Source organism: Caretta caretta, chromosome 12 (assembly GCF_965140235.1).
Source record: "Caretta caretta isolate rCarCar2 chromosome 12, rCarCar1.hap1, whole genome shotgun sequence".
In the NCBI taxonomy this organism is placed as follows: Eukaryota; Metazoa; Chordata; order Testudines; family Cheloniidae; genus Caretta; species Caretta caretta.
Genome location: NC_134217.1, coordinates 19,148,209 through 19,170,472, shown reverse-complemented (window position 1 = coordinate 19,170,472; position 22,264 = coordinate 19,148,209). Strand labels below are relative to the sequence as shown.

The 22,264-nt window shown below is 40.6% G+C and overlaps 1 protein-coding gene across 3 annotated transcripts in view; it reads right to left on the bottom strand.

Moving 5' to 3' along the window:
• ITFG1 (integrin alpha FG-GAP repeat containing 1) overlaps window positions 1–22,264 on the bottom strand; it is a 219,357-nt gene that overhangs the window by 98,677 nt on the left and 98,416 nt on the right. For all 3 annotated transcript variants that reach the window (XM_048816944.2, XM_048816941.2, XM_075118373.1), the window contains 2 exons: window positions 21,114–21,208; window positions 13,382–13,542 (listed from right to left, as the gene is read on the bottom strand). In XM_048816944.2, the coding sequence (XP_048672901.1) occupies window positions 13,382–13,542; window positions 21,114–21,208 (256 nt within the window). The remainder of the gene's footprint in view (window positions 1–13,381; window positions 13,543–21,113; window positions 21,209–22,264) is intronic.

Here is a 22,264-nt window from a genome sequence, read left to right as displayed (position 1 = left end):
AACAAGAGACATTTTTATTTGTAAATTTATTTTTACACAGTGGGGACAGATTAATTTAACAGGAACTCTCTCATGATAACATTATAAATATAAGAGTGACTGGGAAATTGATCAGCTACCTATTGATGTAATCCTCGAACACCCTATAGTTAGGCTTCCGTGTCTGTCATTGAGGTCGCGGAAGCCACGGATTCTGTGACTTTCTGCGACCTCCATGACTTTCGCAGTGGCCAGTGTGGCTGACCCCAGGGCCATACAAACAGCTGGCTCAGAGGCCAGGGCTCAGGTGGCCCTGGTGACAGCCACAACGGCCGCTGCTGGAGCAGCTCCACAGCCAGCTGCTTGGGTGGCCCTGCAGCCAGATACACCTGCCGCTGTCCCAGTGCAGCTGGCCCCAGGAACCGCCCAAGCTGCGGCCGGTGCAGCTGGCCCTGGAGGGTGGTGCTGCTGCCCCACCCCCCTCAAGAAAAAGAAAAAAAAAGTCTGTTGAAATATATCACAGGTGAGATATAACCAACCAGTGACCTAAGTGCATGGACCCATGTAAGCAGGAGACAAACAAACCCACCCTCAGAAGCAAATAAAATTATTTTCAGCAATTCCTGGGGTGACTAAATTGTAATCAAATAATATGGTTTAAAATAATCAAATGCTACACATTTATCAAAATATCTACCTTCTTACAGTATCATTTCATAAAAAATATTTGATTAACACTGCTCTCCCTTCAGTTACACTGAAAGTGGTAGTAGATATATGCCTTTGTTGTAACAATTCCTATGTAACGTTACTTAATGGAATGATTTGTTTGTCTGGAGAGACCAACATCCAGATTTACACATTGTAATACTTTTATGCTGTCCTGAGGGAAGAAGTTATGAACTATGTAAACAGAGTTCCCAAGTGACCCACCACTTGCACTAGCATTCAGGTGCTAGTGGCTGTCCAGAATTTGCTATGGCTTACTAAAATCTGTATAATCCACGAAGTAATAAACTAAGAAGAAGAAACTCAATCCATGTTGTGTTGTGTATTCTGGATCACCAGTCTTTTGTTTAGAAGCAATACAGATGCAGTGTCAGGAGTTATAGGCCCTTTATCTCTAGAATGGTTTGATAACAATTAAGCCACCTCTATCCTACACAAAATGTGTACCGTTTATGAGATTAAATTTTTAAAAATTTAATTTGCTTAACATTTTATTTAAGCTTTGGAAGGCAAAATGCTCACATGCAGAAAGGTCTGCCTGGAACAATGATTTTATTGAGATGTTTTCCCTTTACTCATGTCTTGTCTTTCTACATAGAAAGCCTATGTGAAGAGAGTAGAAGAGACAGTACAGCATCACTGAGCCCTAATGCAGAGCTGGACCCTGAGTGTCACACAATGGGAACTATGGGATAAAGAGATAGCAAGATTTTAAATTTAAAGCACCATTTCCTCTTAGGGAGGAGATCTATTCTTGACAGCTTGCTACAAGGTCTAATGCTAGCATGGCACACCATTCATTACCTGTGTTTCAGCCTACACATGTTAATGCCCAAGGATAATATAGGTTCAAACACTGGATGTGGCCAGAGTAACAATAATACTGTGGTTTGTAATATGTATGGATAAAAAAATTAGATTAAAGGAAGGAACATATATAGCATTTATGGATCTGTAGCAGATACAACACTTGAATAGAACTCCCCAACAGAATGATTTTGTATTGACTCAAAATCTTAAAATAGGTGCAATGAAATTTCAAAAACATGGCATTGACATTTTGGAAATATGTTCAGAAAAATTAAACAAATGTTTGAAGAACCAGTGTTGCATTTTCCATTACAACCATTGACTTTTTAAAGGTACTCTATGAAAAACAAGCAGTACAAGCCAATGACAAATTAGGTAACTGCCACACTAAAAGAGATAATTTAACTGGAATTCTTTCTATTACATTTATTTAGGGCTCTAATTCATAAGTGTTCTTCCTTTACAGCCTAACTTTTCTGAGCTATCGGAAATAAAACATTTCTCTTCAGTACAGCAGGATTGGATAAATATAAAAATTAAAAAAAATAATTTAAGTTTAATCATTCTTCCATATTTTATGATTTTGTTTCAAATGACATTTGAAAGAAAAAGGCTTCCTTCTTGTGTGGTACAATGTGGGTAACAGAAAAGTAGCACTGATTGGCAAGACAGGAGTGGGAGCCTGTGAGTTTCCCATTTGTTTCAAAAGGAGACTTGTCAGTGCTTTACAGTATAATGGAGTATTTGACCATTCTGTGAGCAACTCTGCCATATTATACAACTGAGCCTTTAAAAAACAACAGCAACTTGATATTAAATCCTGATTAGAATATGTAGTCCACTTCACTACACATACATTTGTGGGCTGAGGCCCCTCTGACAGATGGCATGGGACATGACTTGGATCCCAAAAGGAGAGGAAGTGCCAGAATGCTACTATAGGGAATATAAGATTGTTCATAACAGTTCTTTTAAAAGAAGTTTTGACCTGTGTGTGCTCCACTGTGATACTGAAATGTTGGCACTGTACAATGATTTACTATTGACTCACGCTGCAGGAAACTCATTAGACTAATTAATATTTCTCTTTATTTGTAATACACACCTTTAGAACTAAGAAGGATGAACTATGTGTACACAAGCAATAATACAATGAAGATATTTAAAACAATAAAACCCTAGTATCTTACAAACCATTTTTCAAGGAATAGTTCATTTATAACTAAGATATTTATTCTCAATTTCTGTGAGAGCTGCAAAGCAAAATGCTTAGTATTCAAAAATGATTTTATTACATTTAATTATAAATTGTATATTACAGACTGATTCAATAACCATTTTTCAGGGGAAACAACTGGATGGCAAAATTCCATTCCAGGTAGCAACTTCAAAGGAAAAAATAATTGCCTCAGGAGATTGATTAAAGACTGAACAGACTTCAGTGAATTGCAAATATAAATTGGTTTGCTTGCTAAGGGCCTCTATCCATTAAAGAAGCATTTTATATGTTAATAAGTTAAATACGCAGGATTTCACCAATTCACACAGAAAACGTGGATTAAAGGTTACTCATTTACATTTAAGCAGGTGTAAAGATTTTCTCAGAACAATTAATGGTGGTAAAGATTCTTTTTGATCTCTGAAAGACTTTTTTTCTCAACTATTCAGGGGAAACTGTCATTTTACTAAAAAAAAAAAAAAAAAAAAATGTCCATCACTCCCTCAAACAATGAGTATTACAGAAAACTAACCTTATTAGTTAATATGAGTAAAAACAAGTTACTTACCAGTAGCTGAGAGTTGCCTCTGTGCATTCACATTTGTGAGATTATATGCCCTGGTGTCAAGCTGCGGAACTGGTTTAAAAAACACTCTTGCTTGGGAAGTGCAGAGGAGATTTCATATGACGGCAACACTGTCCTGACATATATAAGGAAGTGTGCTACCAACCACCTTGGTTTCTCTTCTCTAACCACACTGTCCTGATAATTTATACATAACTCTGAGGCAGAGGGAAAGACGGGCAGGTAGCATATATGCACAGATGCTATTCTTGAAGAGGAACAGTTACTGATAAGTACTCTCTGTTCTTTGACGGTCTCTGTGCATTTCTGCTTGTAGGAGATTCGCAAGCAGTGCTCCACCAGGTACACAACACCACTCTCCCAAACAGGGTGTTGTAGCACAGTGCTAAATTCAAGGAGTAATATCTGGTAAAAGTGTGCATGGAACTCAAGTTGCTGCTTTATATCTCTCTGATATGGGAACCGGCCATTGATGCCACGGATGGTGTGATGGCTCTCGTGGAGTGGGTCGTGAAGCCATGAGATACTGGTTGTTTAGCTAAGATGTAGCAATGTCCGAAACATTCTTCCAACACAGTATGAAAGTTTCTTGTAATGTGTTCTCTCGTATCTCTCCTCATATGCTAAAAAATGATCCATTACTTTTTCTAAAGAGCTTGAGTCTTTTCCAGGCAAAATTTTTTTTATTAGGTCTTGGGTGGGGCCTTAATTGGCTCCAGGTGCTCCAATTACCTTGTAAGTAACCTTTTCCTAGTCCACAGGGAATAAGGTCTTGATCATCCTAGAGTTTATATACCTCCCTTCCACCACTCTCCTGCTGCATCACCAGGGTGAGAGAAGATAGATTTGCCCTTAACATAATTGTGATGAGCAAATATTTTTGACATATAAACCTTCATAAAGGCTAAGTCCTGAGTCTTAAGGTGTACAAGCTACTCTAGGACTGTAGAGATCACAGCTCAAGACAGAGTGAGCCCTTTACCACTTGCCTAGATAGTAAATAGTTTATATTTTTGTTTACAATATTTTAGGGTGGACGCCTTCCTGATTTGTAAGAGGAAGGCTTAAACCCTCCAAAGCAGAAACTATCTACATAAGTGAGCAAATCGTCCTTTAGGCTGCAAGATGGAGAGCCTCTGGGTTGGGACGCAGAATCCTTCCTTTCCACTGAGACGAAGTCTGGAGACAAAGGCAGCATACACACTGATTCACTCATCAGCTATTAGAGATCTGGATACTGTGCTGACACTGCCATATTGGGGCTATTAGTAAAGTGTTTGCTCCATCCAACCTAATCTTCCTTATGACCCTAAGTATGAGGGGAACGGGAGGGAAGGTATATATAAGATGTTAGCTCTGGTCCAGCAGAAATCCACCAAAGATCTTTTGGTATTCTTGTGCAGCACACTTGGTATTTGGTGTTTTGTTCAGATATGAAGAGGTCTATTACAGGGTTAGCCCCAACTGTAAAATAGTTCACTGGCAACTGCTGGTTTCAGGGACCACTTATGTTGCTCCTGAGACCACAGCTGAGCAATTTTACTTTCATGTTTTCCTCCCTTGGAAGATGACGACTTAATGGGTGGATTTGATTTTGGATGCATAGTGTCGTCTGTAAGCACCTATATTAAACGATGCTGCAGAGATAGATGAAAGGCTATGAGGCCCCACCACACTGCCTCTAGACCTAGTATGTTGATATGGAGATTGGATTCCTAGGTGTTCTGTAGGCTGTGTACTTAGAAGTCTTGGCAAAGGGCTATGACTATCCAGTGTGCAGGGAGAGACCTGTAACCTAATGCTTCAGAGGTCTCATGTTCAGATGAGCAAAGGGAGTGACATAGGTTGATGAGGCCATCAGGCCTACTAGTCTTAGGGAAAATTGTGTTAGCTCTACAAATTGTTTCCAGAAAGTTATTGGAAAATTTCTTATGTTGGGGAAAAAAACAACAAAAACTTTCTCTTTTGGATGAAAAAGCTCTGGTTTGAATCTAGGGCTGCTCCAATGAAGGTGATTCTTTGTGTGGGATGAAAGGAGGATTTCTGCCAGTTGATTACCAGTCCCAAATACTAAAAGAGGTTGCACGTGTATTGGATCACAGAGGTGAGGTCCTGCTGAGAGACGGCGCTTAAGAGCCACTAAACAATGTAGGGGTAGACAAAGATTCCTTGACATCTGAGGAGTGCAGCAACCACAAGGAACTTGGTGAAGGATGAGAAAGGCAGCACTTTCTCTTTTCTTTCAGCTCATGTCCATCTTGGGAGATATGACGGGTGTCTGCACCTAAAATTGATGCAACCAGAGAGGTATTGGTACCAGACGATTGGTATGGCAATGACAACAGTGCCAAATGAGGAATAGGCACCAAGGGGGTGCTTCCTGAGGTTGTCATAAAGGCTATTGAGGAGGCTTTAATAGGCAGTGTTGGTTTGATCTTTAAGACTGCTTTTAACTTAGCTGTGTTAAGTGAGGGATTCGCTCACAGTAGCGGGCTAAGCAGATGCTGGTCTAAGGCCTGTGGTAAAACACAGCATGGAGGCTGAAGAGGCAGTGTGTCTTGAGTCCTGTGTTAGAAACTCTTAGCACAGACGCTGGTCTTAGTACTCTTGACAGGCATGGAGTATCAGGCTATTGGCACTGAGAAGCCAGGTGAGCCTGAAGTTTCTCTCCTTTCTAGTGTGGGGAATGACGGTTCAGCAAACTGTACACAGAGTTACTGAGTGGGTTTTGCCCAGAGGTCAGAGGCACCATATGTGGGCATTGGTCTATAGTATGACTGCTGGACAGGAGTACCAACTCTTCAAGCCCTTACAAGGCTGACTGCCCAATATGGTCCAGGTCTCAGGGCCAAAGGTTTATAGATTCATAGACTTGACGGTCAGAAGGGACCATCATGATCATCTAGTCTGACTTCCTGCACATTGCAGATCACAGAGCCTCACCCACCCACTCCTGTAATAGACCCCTAACCTCTGGCTGAGTTACTGAAGTTCTGAAATCATAATTTAAAGACTTCATAATTTAAAGACTACAGAGAATCCATCATTTACTCCAGTTTAAACCTGCAAGTGACACGTGCCCCATGCTGCGGAGGAAGGCGAAAAACCCACAGGATCTCCCCCAATCTGACCTGGGGAAAAATTCTTTCCCAACCTCAAATATGGCAAATCAGTTAGACCCTGAGCAAGTGAGCAAGACCCATTAGCCAGAGACCTGGGAAAGAATTCTCTGTAGTAACTCAGAGCGGTCCCCATCTGGTATCCCATCACCAGCCAGTGGAGATACTTGCTGCTAGCAGTTGCAGATCATATTGTAGGAAGTCTCATCATACCATCCCCTCCATAAACTTATCAAGCTCAGTCTTGAAGCCAGTTAGGATTTTTGCCCCCACTACTCCCCTGGGAAGGCTGGTCCAGAACTTCACTCCTCTGATGGTACGAAACCTTTGTCTAATTTCAAGCCTAAATTTATTGATGTCCAGTTTATATCCATTTGCTCTTGTGTCCGCACTGGCGCTTAACTTAAATAACTCCTCTCCCTCCTTGGTATTTATTCCTCCGATGTATTTACAGAGAGCAATCATATCTCCCCTTAACCTTCTTTTGGACTGGCTAAACAAGCCAAGCTCTTGGGGTCTCCTCTCCTAAGGTAGGCTTTCCAGTCCTCTGACCTTTCTAGTAGCCCTTCCCTGCTCCCGTTCCAGTCTGAATTCATCTTTCTTAAACATGGGAAACCAGAATTGCACATAGTATTCCAGATGAGGTCTCACTAGTGCCTGGTATAATAGTAACAACACTTACCTGGCTCTAATGGAAATACATCGCCTGATACATCCTAGGACTGCATTAGCCTTTTTCTATGGCTGCATCACACTGGCGGCTCAGTCATCCTGTGATCAACCAGTACACCCAGGTTTTTCTCATCCTCTTTCATTTCCAAACGATATGTCCCCAGCTTATGGCAAAAATTCTTGTTGTTAGTCCCTAACTGCATGACCTTGCACTCTGAACTATTAAATTTCATTCAATTTATATTACTCCAGTTTTCAAGGTCATCCAAGTCTTTTTGAATGATGTTCTGGTCCTCCTCTGCATTGGCAATACCTCCTATCTTTGTGTCATCCACAAATTTCATTAGAACACTCCTATTTTTTGTGCCAAGGTCAGTAATAAAAATGTTAAATAAATTGGTCCCAAGACCGATTCCTGAAGAACTTCACTAGTAACCTCCTTCCAGACTGACAGTTCACCTTTCAGTATTGTGGAAGGAAGGATGACTATCTACACTAAACTATCAGACACTATTATATTTACAAGAAATCATTAAGCTAGAGAAAGGGAAGTGCTAGCATAAGGACATGAAGGAGAGTTCAGTTTATGTTGTGCAGCTGCAGCAAAGGAACTGAGGTATTTGGGAGAGGTGCTCCTTTACATAGTCTAGGGTGATGACATTACCCTCGTGCGAGATCTCTTGTGCACCACAATAGAGATAGCTTTTCAAGGGCTGCTCAACATTAGGGGTGCCTTCAAAGAACAACCTCTGATTAATTATATTATATTATATTATATCTATAACTAAAAAAATTAATCGTGCTTAAAAAAATTAATTGTGATTAATCGCAGTTTTAATTGCACTATTAAACAACAGAATACCAATTGAAATTTATTACATATTTTGGATGTTTTTCTACATCATGTATATTGTATTCTGTGTTGTAACTGAAATCAAAGAGTATATTATTTTTTATTATAAATATTTGCACTGTAAAAATGATAAACAAAAGAAATAGTATTTTTCAGTTCACCTCATACAAGTACTATAGTGCAACCTCTTTGTCGTGAAAGTGCTGTAGATTTCTTTTTTGTTATATAACTGTACTCATAAACAAAACAATGTAAAACTTCAGAGCCTACAAGTCCACTCAGTCCTACTTCTTGTTCAGCCAATTGCTAAGACAAATAAGTTTGTTTACATTTACATTTCTTCTTATTTACAATGTCACCAGAAAGTCAGAACAGGCATTTGCATGGCATTTTTGTAGCTGCATTGCAAGGTATTTACGTGCCAGATATAATAAACATTTGTATGCCCCTTCATGCTTTAGCCACCATTCCAGAGGACTTGCTTCCATGCTGATGACGCTCATTAAAAAATGTGTTAATTAAATCTGTGACTGAACTCCTTGGGGGGAGAATTGTATGTCCCCTGCTCTGTTTTACGTGCATTCTGCCATATATTTCATGTTATAGCAGTCTCGGATGATGACTCAGCACATGATGTTCATTTTAACAACACCATCACTGCAGATTTGACAAAACGCAAAGAAGGTACCAATGTGAGATTTCTAAAGATAGCTACAGCAGTCGATCCAAGGTTTAAGAATCTGAAGTGCCTTCCAAAATCTGAGAGCGATGAGGTGTGGAGCATGTTTTCAGAAGTCTTAAAAGAACAACACTCTGATGAGGAAACTACAGAACCCGAACCACCAAAAAAGAATATCAACCTTGTGCTGGTGGCATCTGATTCAGATAATGAAAATGAAAATGCGTTGGTCTGCACTGCTTTGGATTGTTATCGAACAGAACCCATCATTGGCATGGACGCATGTCCCCTGGAATAGTGGCTGAAGCATGAAGGGACATATGGATCTTTAGCACATCTGGAAAATATCTTGCGATGCCGGCTACAACAGTGCCATGAGAACGCCTGTTCTCACTTTCAGGTAACATTGTAAACAAGAAACGGGCAGCATTATCTCCTGGAAATGTAAACAAACTTGTTTGTCTGAGCGATTGGCTGAACAAGAAGTAGGACTGAGTGGACTTGCAGGCTCTAAAATTTTACATGGTTTTATTTTTGAATGCAGTTTTTTTTGTACATAATTCTACATTTGTAAGTTCGACTTTCATGATAAAAAGGTTGCATTATTTCTATTAGGTGAATTGAAAAATATTATTCCTTTTGTTTTTTACAGTGCAAATACTTGTAATCAAAAATAAATATAAAGTGAGCACTGCACACTTTGTATTGTGTGTCGTAACTGAAATCAATATATTTGAAAATGTAGAAAACATCCCAAAATATTTAAATAAATGATATTCTATTATTAACAGTGCAATTAATCGTGATTAATTTGTTTAATCACTTGACAGCCCTAATTATATTGCAATACAAAAGAAATACGGTTACTAAGAAGATATAAAAATGTCCATAATAAATAAAAACCAATGTATTTTTTCCATAGATTTCAGATTCATTTTTATCTTCGCTGAAAATAAAAAGCTTAATAAGGGAGAAAATGTCTTCCCTGCAAGTCTGTTGCCACTGGAGATTGGATGTCAATACTGCCTTTTCAACAGAGCCTCAGGGGATCTGTGGTAAGGAAATGAGTATTACCTTTCCTCTGCAGGAAAAATATGTTGCTATATTTTAATTAACTTCACCTACTGATTTGCATTACACAGTAACAATTGCTATATTACGCTACAGCATATTACACTATGGCATGAAGGTAAAATTAATTCTAGCAAGCCATATGAAAATATTGCATGCAAATTATGTCTTTACAATATTTTAGTTGCCCTATGCTTATAAAATGTACTTGAAAATGTAATTACACATAAGTTAATATAATGGAAGAGCAGCAGCATTATTTGAGTCATGGTCTAAGGGCCTGATCCTCTAACCTTATTCTTTCCCACTGTTTAACCCTATCCTACCTTGCATCATGTCAAAAATTAGACCATAAGCTCTTCCTAATAAGGATATTTTCTTTCAATTTGTCTTGCAATGCACCTAGCATGCTTTTGGGCACCATAATAAGTAATAATAATCCTGATCAATTGGCATCAATGAGAGTTCTTTGGAAGGGTTTTTTTTTTTTTTCCAAATGGGTAAATAAAGCAATGTACTTTTCACTAATGTTCCCAGAAATGGCTGAACCATTTTAACTGGGTAGGGGAAATCAGCCTGAGGCAGACATGGAATTTTCCTGGCATGGCATGTAAAATTTACATACAAATGCTTTAAAGCCAGCAAAGTTATAAGCAATTGAAAAGTAGAGTTGAACGAAAATTTTCCAGGGAAACTTTTTTTTCCCAAAAAAGATATAGATTTGGGTCTAAAATCATTAAGCAAACATTAAGCAAATCCATGCCCAATTCACTGAACTGTTTCAGTAAAATTTGCAATGTGTTCTTGACATTTTTGAAATTAAACATTTACTTTAAGATGAAATGACTTTTCATTTTGAAATGTACTTCATTTTGTTTTTAATAAAAGGTAAATCTCAAAAAAAGAAATGAAATGTTTCAGTTTTGGTGAACCAAAACATTTGGTTTGATCAGAAATGAATCTCTCCACTCTCCTCATGCCCCCCCCCGCAACTTTTGGTAAGGACAGCAAGCAAAAAAATGATTATTCACATAGCTCTACTTAAAACAAGGTCTTAAAATGGAAGAGTCAGGAAGCCACACTACCAAATCCACCTATAATTATTATTATAATTGAGCAGCCTTTGAAATTACTATTGGTGGGTACTACTTTTGAATGTGGTGGACAATAAAATGGGTGGATTTTTAAAATTTGCACTACTTGCAAATACTAGTATCCTACTGGTCCTTACAGCAGGCTGACAGGATACTAAATATAGTTTTACATGATAGACCTTCAATCACATGCATTTTAAAAATTCCTTTTAATATGGATTAGATTTCATGACCATCTCAGTAATCTGAGTTTATGGAGCTTTTAAAATGTGGATTGTAGGGATTTTTGAAAGTATTACAGGGACTTTGAGATGCTTTTTTCTTTTCTGGTACTATGATAGCACAGAGAACTAAGCAACAGAGTGTGTGTGATATTACAGACACATTTTAGAAAATGATGACAGTGGATGTACTGGGAAAGCAGTTTGGGAAAGAAGGATTTTGTATCACCTGTTTGAAGAGCTTGAAGAGATGGACTGTAGGAGGATAATGGAAACTAACAGAGTTGTCTGTGTGAATGGAGCATTTGGGGGTCTCTTTCTGGCTGTATACCTGAACCTACTTTATATGCTGTAAAGAGCTACTGAGTGTGTGGAATTGATTTTGCTTCCTGTTTCTCTCTAACCTTTTTATTGTGTGATAACACAGTAATTAGGTAAAATGAGGTGTTTTATGTATTAAATCTTACTATTAAATCCTAAAGCACATATATGCAAGAAGTATATATGTACTAAGTACAACATTTGCATTAGAACATAAGTGACTGGGCATAATGTCTTCTGGAGTACTGTGTGCTCTGATTTCTTCAGCTGGTGCAGGCTATTAAAATCCAGAGAAATGGGCTCTTCTAAATAATACAACTCTTCATACTACTATGTGTGGATCATATTGGGACAGCATTATCGTGACAAAAACTGGAGATACTGAGCAGAGAAGTGTGTGACAACCGCAATAAAATGTACTTATAGTTTTCTGCATTAAAATTAAATGGGTCAACAACTGTTTGAGGGTGAAGTAGCTGCCTACGGGGGAGGCGCACACTGACTACCTGAATGGAAAGGTAGCGCTGGGTGAAGGCTGATGAATCTTGCCCATATGCTCAGGGTTTAGCTGATCGCCATATTTGGGGTCGGGAAGGAATTTTTCTCCAGGGCAGATTGGAACAGGCCCTGGAGGTTTTTCGCCTTCCTCTGTAGCATGGGGCACGGGTCACTTGCTGGAGGATTCTCTGCTCCTTGAAGTCTTTAAACTACGATTTGAGGACTTCAATAGCACAGATATAGGTGTGAGGGATTTTTTGTAAGAGTGGCGGGTGAAATTCTGTGGCCTGCGTTGTGCAGGAAGTCGGACTAGATGATCATAATGGTCCCTTCTGACCTAAATATCTATGAATCTATGAATTTTGTGTAGGAAACTCACCTCCACTCCCCCAGTATGGGGACTAAGAGCTATGTGCTGACATCAGAAAAAGTAACTTCTCCATTATGATGCCTGTAGCACTCCTTGGGGGAAGAGTAAATGGAGAAAGGGAGTTGGGGCGAAGGAAAGAGGAAAGAAGCCATATTTGGGATTAAAGAACAAATGGGGGCAGAGATTGAAAGGAGAAAGAAAACAGAAAAACGACAAAAGCGACTGAGGAATAGAGAAGGGAGTAAAAGAAAATATGGAAAGGAAGGGAACACGGGAAAAATAAGATAGCGAAGATTCACCTTATCTAAATCTAACTTTAAGTGTCTTGGAGAGAAAGAAAAGATGAAAGAAAGGGAAATTACTGGGTTGTGAGATGGATTCAATATACACAACAAGGACAAAGACATCAAACCTCAGCACTAACAGAAACAAATGGCAGAAAGAAACCAGACTGCTGAACTTTGGAGACTGGAAAATGAGCTGAGCTTTCCATAAGTCATAATGGACAGCGAACTCCTATTTAAATCACTGTTCAGGTGCTCACTGAGAACTGAGGATAAGGCAGGTGAAGGAGACTCCAATGTGAGCAATTCATCAGACTGAAGCAGTGCAAGTTCAAGAAAAAAACTTGTAGATATTCACAAATAAATAAATAAATTCACACTCCCAGAGTTTCCCAGTTACCCCCTACACAGAATTATCTTCCCTATTAAACAAAAAATAATTGTATTGCATTTGAGAGCCCCTCTATTAACTTTAATTAAGCTTGGAACATACACAACTATTGGCAATATAACAGATGCCTCTAAATCAATTGCTTCTCCAAAATACAAGATCTCCTGGTGATCTAGAACATTGAAGCAAGAAGTCCTTTTTCCCCTCTTAACTTCCCTGTGCAGTTGGGCATGTTGAGCCACAATCTGGCCCTATGCTATGATGTATTTTACAATTTTCATGCAAAATGTAAACCTTTTAAGAAGGAAAATGCTTAGTAAATATAAAATTAACTATTCACTTTATGAAGAAGAGTGAGGTAATCTAACACTAAAAATTTCATACACATTATTCTAATCAATGGTGTAATTCTTAAAATTGCATGAACTGATATTTGGATATATGTTTTGATAGTGTTTTTACTTTTAGCTTCATACATACTGTACCTTCCAGAAGTATTCCTTAGTATGGCAAGAGCATCTGGGTAGCCATCCATATTGTAATCTCCAATGTGAAGAGTAATTGGAACTGAGGATTGATTGTTTTCATACGGCACAAAACCCCAGACTGCATCCTTATTTCTGAAGTCCTGCAACACTGGTATCCACTGAAAAAGCAACAAATAACTGGAGTTAGAGGTGTACGTTTTATTTGCTAAAAGTATCTGATGCTATTAAAGAGATCATCATTTCACATCTACTACTGTTCTGCAGCTCTTTTCACCAAGGAATTCAAAACTCTGAACATTCCTGTGACGGAGGTAATTAATACATAGGGATTATTTTATCTGCCTCTGTAGTGGAACAAGGTAGCTGTTCAGCCCTATGAGGTAGGTGTGTGCCATCTAGGTGTGTGAGCACCCACGTGCACAATCATCAGAGATTTTTTGCCTTAGTGGTATCCATAGGTTTGGCTGTGGCACCCCTTGAGTGACGCACTTATGCACTGGTATATTAGGTGCGACCGGCCCTACACCCTCTCAGTTTCTTCTTGCCGGCAACTCCAACAGAGGGGCAGGTGGGTGGGTAATGGAATGGACATGAGCAAAACATCTCGAAGAACAGTTACGAAAAGGTAGGTAACCGTTTTTTCATGTTTGAGTGCTTGCTCGTGTTGATTCCATTCTATGTGACTCACAAGCAGTATCCTCGGAAGTGGGCTTGTAGTTCACAGTCTTGCGGCTTGTAACGTTGCTCTATCAAAGCCAGCATTTTCCCAGGCATGCTGGGTAAATGCGTAATGGGACGTGAATGTATGGATGGACAATCAGGTGGCCACTCTACAGATGTCCTGGATCAGCACTTGGGCTAGGGAAGCTGCAAAGAGGCTTGTACCTTTGTTCAATGGGCGGTTACGATTGCTGGAGGTGGCACCTTTGCCTGACCCAGTAAATGCAGGCAGTGATTTAAGAAGAAATTCTTTGAGCACACACTGGACGACCTTTCATCCTGCTGGCCATCGCAAGGAATAATTACGTTGATTTGCGGAATGGCTTGGTCCTTTCAATGTAGAAGGCTAGCGCCCCTCTGATGCCTAGGGAATACAGCCAATTCGCCTCCTCTGACTTATGTGGCTTAGGAAAAAAGACACGTAAATAAATGTCTTGGCCAGTATGAAACTATGAGACCACCTTGGGCAGGAAGGCCAGGGTGGCTGCAGCTGGACCTTGTCCTTGTAAAAGACTGTATAGGGCGGTTCAGAGCAGTGTATGTGCGGAATGAATTTTGTTATGTGCACCAATATGGAAGTGATGTGTGACATCACCTCCATATTGGTGCACATAACAAAATTCATATGATAAGCGTGGGGCCGAGGGTTTTGGAGTGTGGCAGAAGGCTTAGGGCTGGGGAAGAGGGTTGGCTTGTAGGGGTGTGAAGGCTCCGGCTGAGGGTGCAGGCTCTGGGGTGGGGCCAGGGATGAGGGGCTCAGGCAGAAGGTTGGGGTACAGAGGTGTGAGGATTCTGGCTGGGCTCTGGGGTGGGGCTAGGGATGAAGAGTTTGGGGTGAGGAGGGTGCTCCGGGGATATGGCAGGGAGAGGACTCCCCCCAGTTCTTTCTCCCTGCAGCAGCACCTGGGCTGGGGAGGAGAGGCACCTCTCCCTGCCATGTTAGCTCCGGGGCTAGGGCTGCAGGATAGGTGCCCCTTCCTTGGCCCCAGCTGGCCCAGGCCGGGGCAGGGATCAGGCCGGGGGAGAGAACCCCGGCCTCGCCTGGGTTTGGGCCTTGCTGTCTGTGCTGCGCCTGGAGCCAGGCCGCACTGCAGGATGTAGCCTGAAAATATTATGTCAAGCACCCAATGGTCCGAGGTCAGCAGCGACCAGGCTGACAGGAAGGGGTGCAGGCGGCTGAGGAAAGAGTAAGGTGGATCCTGGAAAGTGACTGGGGCGCCATCCTCGGCACACCCTCAAAATGTCTGCTTCTGGCTACCTTGGTTTCTGGAAGGACCAGACTGGGCAGAGGAACGGGAAGACGAAGGGTGCTGCCACTTAAACCCCTTGTCTCTGTTCTTTTTTCTGTAGGTGCTTGTTCGGGAGACATACCAGGATTTCGGCAGAGGAGGTGGAGGACAGAACAGATTCCTAGCTTGTTGAAGGTGGCATGGAAGTCTTTAAGGCCATGGAGCCATACATTAGTTAACTCAAAGAAGAGCCCTGTTCCCTCAAACTGGAGGTCCTGCAGAGTGGTCTGCATCTCCTGGGACAGCGCAGAGGACTATAGCCAGGAGCTGTGCCTCATGGTCACCGCAGAGGCAACCACCCTTGCTAGGCATGGAGTCCACTGGGGAGGGCTCTGAGGCAGGAAGAAGTGCATCCTCCATGAGGACGACCCTCAAGCAGATAGCCCGCTCCTTTTCAGTTTGAGGGTGAAAGCTTTTGCAGATCCTGCACTTGTCTTTTCTATGGGACTTCCCCCAAACACTTTAAAAAGCTATCGGGGGGTTGCCTAATGGACATCAACCTGCTACACGATGAGCATGACTTAAAGCCTGGGGAACGGGGCATGCCCCACTCCGAGATGAAGTCCCAGCCGGGACTCTAACTACTAAACTACACTAACACTTAACGTAATGGTCTAACTAAACTAAATAAAAAGGAGACAGAACAATGGGCTGTAAGAACTGCTAACGCACTTGCAATGCAAGACAAGGTGCTCCTACCAACCATCATGGGTGGTAAGAAGGAACTGAGAGGGTGTAGGGCCGATAGTACCTAATATAGCGAAGCATAACCGCAGCACTCAAGGGGGCACCACAGCTGACCCTACAGATACCACTAAGGCAAAAAATTTCCCATTACTGTGCACATGAGCGCGCACAAACCCAGAATGGAATTGACGTGGGCAAGTACTCGAAGAAGAAATATAATTCCACTATCTGGTATGAAGCCATGTCACCATGGTAAACAACCATACTCTAGTGAAAAGTTCCATGGGATCTTTAATCTTCATAAGTCATTTTACACTTCACTTGAAAGATAGCACTTCCAGCAGAACAGAAGAATACCACCCTAAGGGAGCTTTAGCACCACTTCCTGTAGCCCGTAGGTGTTTCTTAAAGATCTCTCATTCTGACTTTCCTAATCTGGTAAATCATGATGAGACAAGTGCACAAAAGAGCAGTATGGCTGAAGGCCATCAATTAGATTGTTGCTCTTAAAATATAGGGCCAGAACCTGGTCCCCCACTTTGCCCTTTTACAACATCCCAGAAACTCAAAGCGACTGGTCTTATCAACTGAAAATTGCCCTAGTGTTGGGGAATCCCAGGTACTATAAAGCCTGTACAGTATAATTGACTCATCATCACTTCACTCTTTCAGCGCATGCTGCAGATCAGTGGTCTCCAACCTTTTTACGCACAAGATCATTTTTTGAATGTACGATCAACACAGGATCTACCCGGCCCCTTCCCCGAGGCCCCACACCACTCACTCCATTCCTCCCTCCCTTCATCGCTCGCTCTCCCCCACCCTCACTCCTTTCACTGGGCTGGGGCAGGGGACTGGGATGTGGGAGAGGGTGCAGGCTCTGGGCTGGGGACGAAGGGTTCTGAGTGTGGGAGGGGGCTCCAGGCTGAGCCTGGGGCAGGGGGTTGGGGTGCAGGAGTGAGGGGTGCCAGCTCTGGGAGGGAGAGTTTGGGTGCATGGGTCATATGGTCACACTGCACCTAATCTCATAGAATTCACTGGACATTTCATGAGTTTTACTGTTTATTGGTATCATTTGTGGTTTATAAATACAAAATCATTTAGGGATCACCACAAGTCAGTGTAACATTCTCAGCTGTGGGGTGTGCATTGGCTGAGCCTGGGGCAGGGGATTGGGGTGCAGGAGTGAAAGCTCTGGGAGGCCGTTTGAGTACAGGAGGGAGCTCCAGGCTGCAGAGTTTGGGGTCCAGGAGAGGGTGAGGAATGTGGGCTCTGGGAGGGAGTTTGGTGCAGGAGGGGGCTCCGGGCTGGTGCAGGGGACTGGGGTGCAGGAGGGGGTGAGGGCTCTAGAAGGGAGTTTGGGTGCAGGAGGGGGCTCCGGGCTGGAGTGCAGGAGTGGGGTGTGAAATGCAGACTCTGCCTGCCTGCCCTGACCCCAGGCTGCTCCCAGAAACAGCTGGCTGCTGGCACGTCTCTGCGGCCCCTGGAGGAGAGAGGGCAACGGGTCTCCATGCGCTGCCCTTGCCCACAAGTGCCACCCCTGCAGCTCCCATTGGCAGGTTCCTGGCCAGTGGGAGCTGCGGGGATGGTGCTGGGGACGGGGGCAGCACGCAAAGAGGCGTGGGGCCAGGGCAGGCAGACAGCCTGCCTGAGTTCCACTGAGACGCCGGACTTTTAGCAGCCAAGAGATTGCGATCGACTGGCAGAGGCTCCAGGATTGACCAGTCGTTTGCGATTGACAGGTTGGTGACCACTGCTGTAGAGATTGTGCTCGAAGTGTGGCTGAGAGAAGGAAGTGTAACAGGAGTTCTGTTGCATGCCATTTATCCCTGGATGCTGGAATGCTTCCTTGGGGCTGTAGTCAGACAGACACAAATTTCAGCAGTCCTAAAATTTTTCAAATTTGCACTGGAGCCAAATGAGTTCTAAGACTAGGAGGAAGCATAAATGGGACAGATGTTTTTGTCTTGCCATGAGCACAACTCAAGAAGGCTTAAGGATTAGACCCATGGTCTGAAATACTGTTTTGTTATTGTTTCTGAATAGAAAATGTTTGCACATGCAATTTACCAAATTTGCACTATCATGAAGATATACAAAACTATTTATGATTGCCTAAATAAAAGGGTCAAAAATCAAAATAGAAATCAATAAGTAGATTCCTCTGTTCTGTTTTTCAAAAATTGTTTTGCATCCATATACCCATTTGTTTTGATAAATATTTTTTGGTTATTGTAAGCAGATCGACTTTTGAAAAGTCTAGGACAATGAATCTGAAAATGAGAAACAGAAGGTGTCAATCTTAAGGGCATTACATGCGTACACCAAAGTAATAACAGATTCCCGAACATTAATTTGTCAGACAGAAAATATCCAGGAACTATGGTGCAAAATAGTATCTTAAAAAACCACTGGTCGAGTCAGAACAATGAATACAAGTTTTACTTCACATGGCATCATTCACTCATACAACCTTTATGGCCAAAACACAAGTTTCCATACCTGTGAAAGACCTATCATATAAATTTTCACATATCTGAAGTGATTTTAGAGAAACTAACCCATTTATACTCATTATAGCACCTCATTGAAAAGAAATTGCTGGGAGGAAATATGAATTATTATTCTGTTTTCACCCTCACAGGAATATTATTTCATAAACAGTAGCCTTATAAACTGCAGGCTCTGATTCCATGGGGTGCATATATTCTAAATTACCGAACACATTTAAAGTACTTTTATATGAGTCAATAAAATTAGCCTATTGTTTTCTTCTGCCAGTGATGACACAGCAGATTATCATTAGTCTCATTATTTCCTATTTTAGCAGAAAATGGTCTAAGGGGTTTTGGTGATTATTTTATTACTGTAAAACTGACATGCAGATTGATGGATGTAATGAGGACATTACAGTGCTACTGAAAATCTTCCGATTCTATGACTTCTGTTTACAATGTAGAAAAAAAATAGAAGGCCTCCAAAGAGGAATGAGTGTGCCTTAAAAACAAAATAAAACACAAAATATTATGAGACAGATAATAAAAGAGACTTATTTCTTCAATTCCTTTGTTAATTTCCATCATATGGCATCATTGGCACCATATTATCCTAAAACAATTATATATTCAAACATTTTCAGTCCTGTATTTTATACAATGTATTTACATGCTTTAGTTTAATTTATTCTAGGCAATGCATAAAATTTAACTCTCAAACTCTAAGTGTGTATATATATATTTTTAAAGGAGTAAACAGGACAGTTGTTTATTCTAAGAAAGAAAATGGATTTACTTATAAGGGATGCTCTGTTTTCCTATTTATGAGCAACTATTAATGGCAAAATATCTAAGCTAGATGACAAAACTGAACAGAAAGATTTGAAAATAATAAAAATTCCAACCACATTTTTTTGTTATCCCAGTTTTCAAGACCACTTTACATAATTAAAAAATAAAACTCACCTAGGGTACAATTTCAAAAGGTGTCTTTGTGACTTAAGAGTAGAGCTACTGAAACACGGGATTTCTGTTTTGTAAGAAATTTGAGTTTGTCGGTTGGTTGATCTGTTTTAGAACTCAACAAAATATTTGAAAATTTTCATGACCTGGAATCGCTTCAAAAATTCATTTTGGAAACAGTGTTTCTGGACCAAAATATATTCCCCAGGGTAGGAGCTGCTGACCGAAATTGACATTCTTGCCAATTTGACCACTGCTATTAGCTACCTAGGCAACAACACAGGAAAGTTTGTTGAACCTGACTGGCTTTTGTAAGAAATTTCAGGTTCAACAAACGCACATTTTCCAAACAGCTATACTTTGGCACCTAAATCCCAATTCCAAAAGTGACTTAGGACCCTAAATCTCCTTGACTTTCAGTAAGACTTTGGCTCCTAAGAGCCCAAATCACTTTTGATAATGGGACTTAGGTACAGAGTTGGTCACCTCATCTCAAAAATGTTATTGCAGAATTGCAGGGGGTGCATCAGTGTAAAAATGCACGTCTATGATTAAAAGCCATTGTTCAGATGTGTAAAGGGTGCAAAACATTGTGAAAATTTAGCCCCAAATATTTTGCTACTTGTGATAAATGTAAAAATTGACATATCCTTTAAAAACAGTTTATTTAAACAGGATACCTCAAATATTTCATTCTTTTCTATATAGTCTATGCTAATGAATATTTTACATTAAAACAACTCACTTATTTAATGAGCATAGGTCATTAAATACTCATTTGATGAATGCAGCCTGAATTTTCCAATTTTTCAACCAAAAACTGGTCTTTAAAAGGCACCAATGCTACTACATTGCTCATTTCAGGCATCATTTTGAGTGGGTGGTAGGATACTGGTAAACCAAGTGCCACCTCTGGCCAAGGCTCTAGGCATTAGCTAAGAAGTGACAGACTCATAGATGGAAACCAAACGAGCTCCCCTGTATGTTAGTTTTGTACAAAATAAGTATTAGTCTTATAAGAATGTATTTAGACTGAAATTTTGTAAGTTGCTGCATTCATTAATCTCACTTTAATGTCTGTATTCCATGCAAAAGGAAATATGTAAGTTTTGCTTTATAACTTTGAAAACGTTTGTTCTGATGTTGTGAACCCAGGCACAGGAATCGTCCCCTCCCTCCCCCCCAGCCCATCCAGGAGGACTAACATAAATTAAGTGGGCCATTATAAGACAAAAGCTTTGTTAATTGCCCCAATTGTCCATGGAGAAGAACATGCAGAAGGCCTCATCATTTTATTAATGGTATCAATAATATTTTTTTCAAGTATTTTTTCTTTTCACTAAGAAATAACGATGTCCTTGGTAAATAGTTTTTCTTCTCCCTTTAAAGATCTATAGATTGTATTCTATCAAGAACACAACTTCTAACCAATTATTAAAGAAAAAACATTTCTTCCCTTCATTACAAGCTAATGTTGCAGGAAATTTGTTTTGGAGTTCTTCTGGGTTGTTTTTCTTATTCCCTACATTAAACATGGTATTCAACTTTGTCTCTGCAAATGGAAGCTCAGGATACCTGATTCAGTCCTGGTTTAGATAAGTAGATGGCACTTTTTTGACAAATTACATCAGCACAGGCTGGCAGTAAATGCTCAGTTTGCCCATCCCCATCTGCCAAAAAAAGAGAAAAAACAACTTTATCAGCTCATTAATATTTGCAAAACCAAATGTTCTTCTAGAAGAACATTAAATTAACTGTGCATACAGAATAGCCTGTATAAATCTTGATAAAATATAAAGATTAGACAAGTGTCAAGAACAATTAGAATTTTTGAAATACTTAATCTTGTCAACATGTCATGTAGTTTGACTTTTGTTTGAAGCTGCAAGTGCATTTCTCTTTGTTAAAGAAATTTTAATTTTGATCCATTATGCAGAAAAGTTCCCATTTCAAATCTTAAATGTAAAAATACATTTCAACAGAAAGAAAAAAGAGTAACTGACATTGGCCAAACCAGACAATCTCTACACAAAAGAATAAATGGACACAAATCAGACATGAAGAATTATAACATTCAAAAACCAGTCAGAGAACACTTCAAGCTCTCTGGTCACTCAATTTCATACCTAAAAGTGGCAATTCTCCAACAAAAAAAACTTCAAAACCAGACTCCAGCGAGAAACTGCATAATTGGAATTAATTTGCAAACTAGACACCATTAAATTAGGCTTGAATAAAGACTGGGAGTGGATGGGTCATTACACAAAGTAAAAAACTATTTCTCCATGCTAATTTTCCCCCTACTATTACTCACACCTTCTTGTCAACTGTTTGAAATCGGCCACCTGATTATCACTACGGAAGGTTTTTTTCTCCTGCTGATAATAGCCCACCTTAATTGATTAGTCTGATTACAGTTGGTATGGCAACACCCATTTTTTCATGTGTCTATCTATCTATCTATCTATCTATCTCTTCCTACTGCATTTTCCACTGCATGCATCTGATGAAGTGGGTTTTAGCCTGTCATAAATATAAAGGGAAGGGTAAACCCCTTTGAAATCCCTCCTGGCCAGGGGAAAGCTCCTCTCACCTGTAAAGGGTTAAGAAGCTAAAGGTAACCTCGCTGGCACCTGACCAAAATGACCAATGGGGAGACAAGATACTTTCAAAAGCTGGGAGGAGGGAGAGAAACAAAGGGTCTGTGGGTCTGTCTATATTCTGTC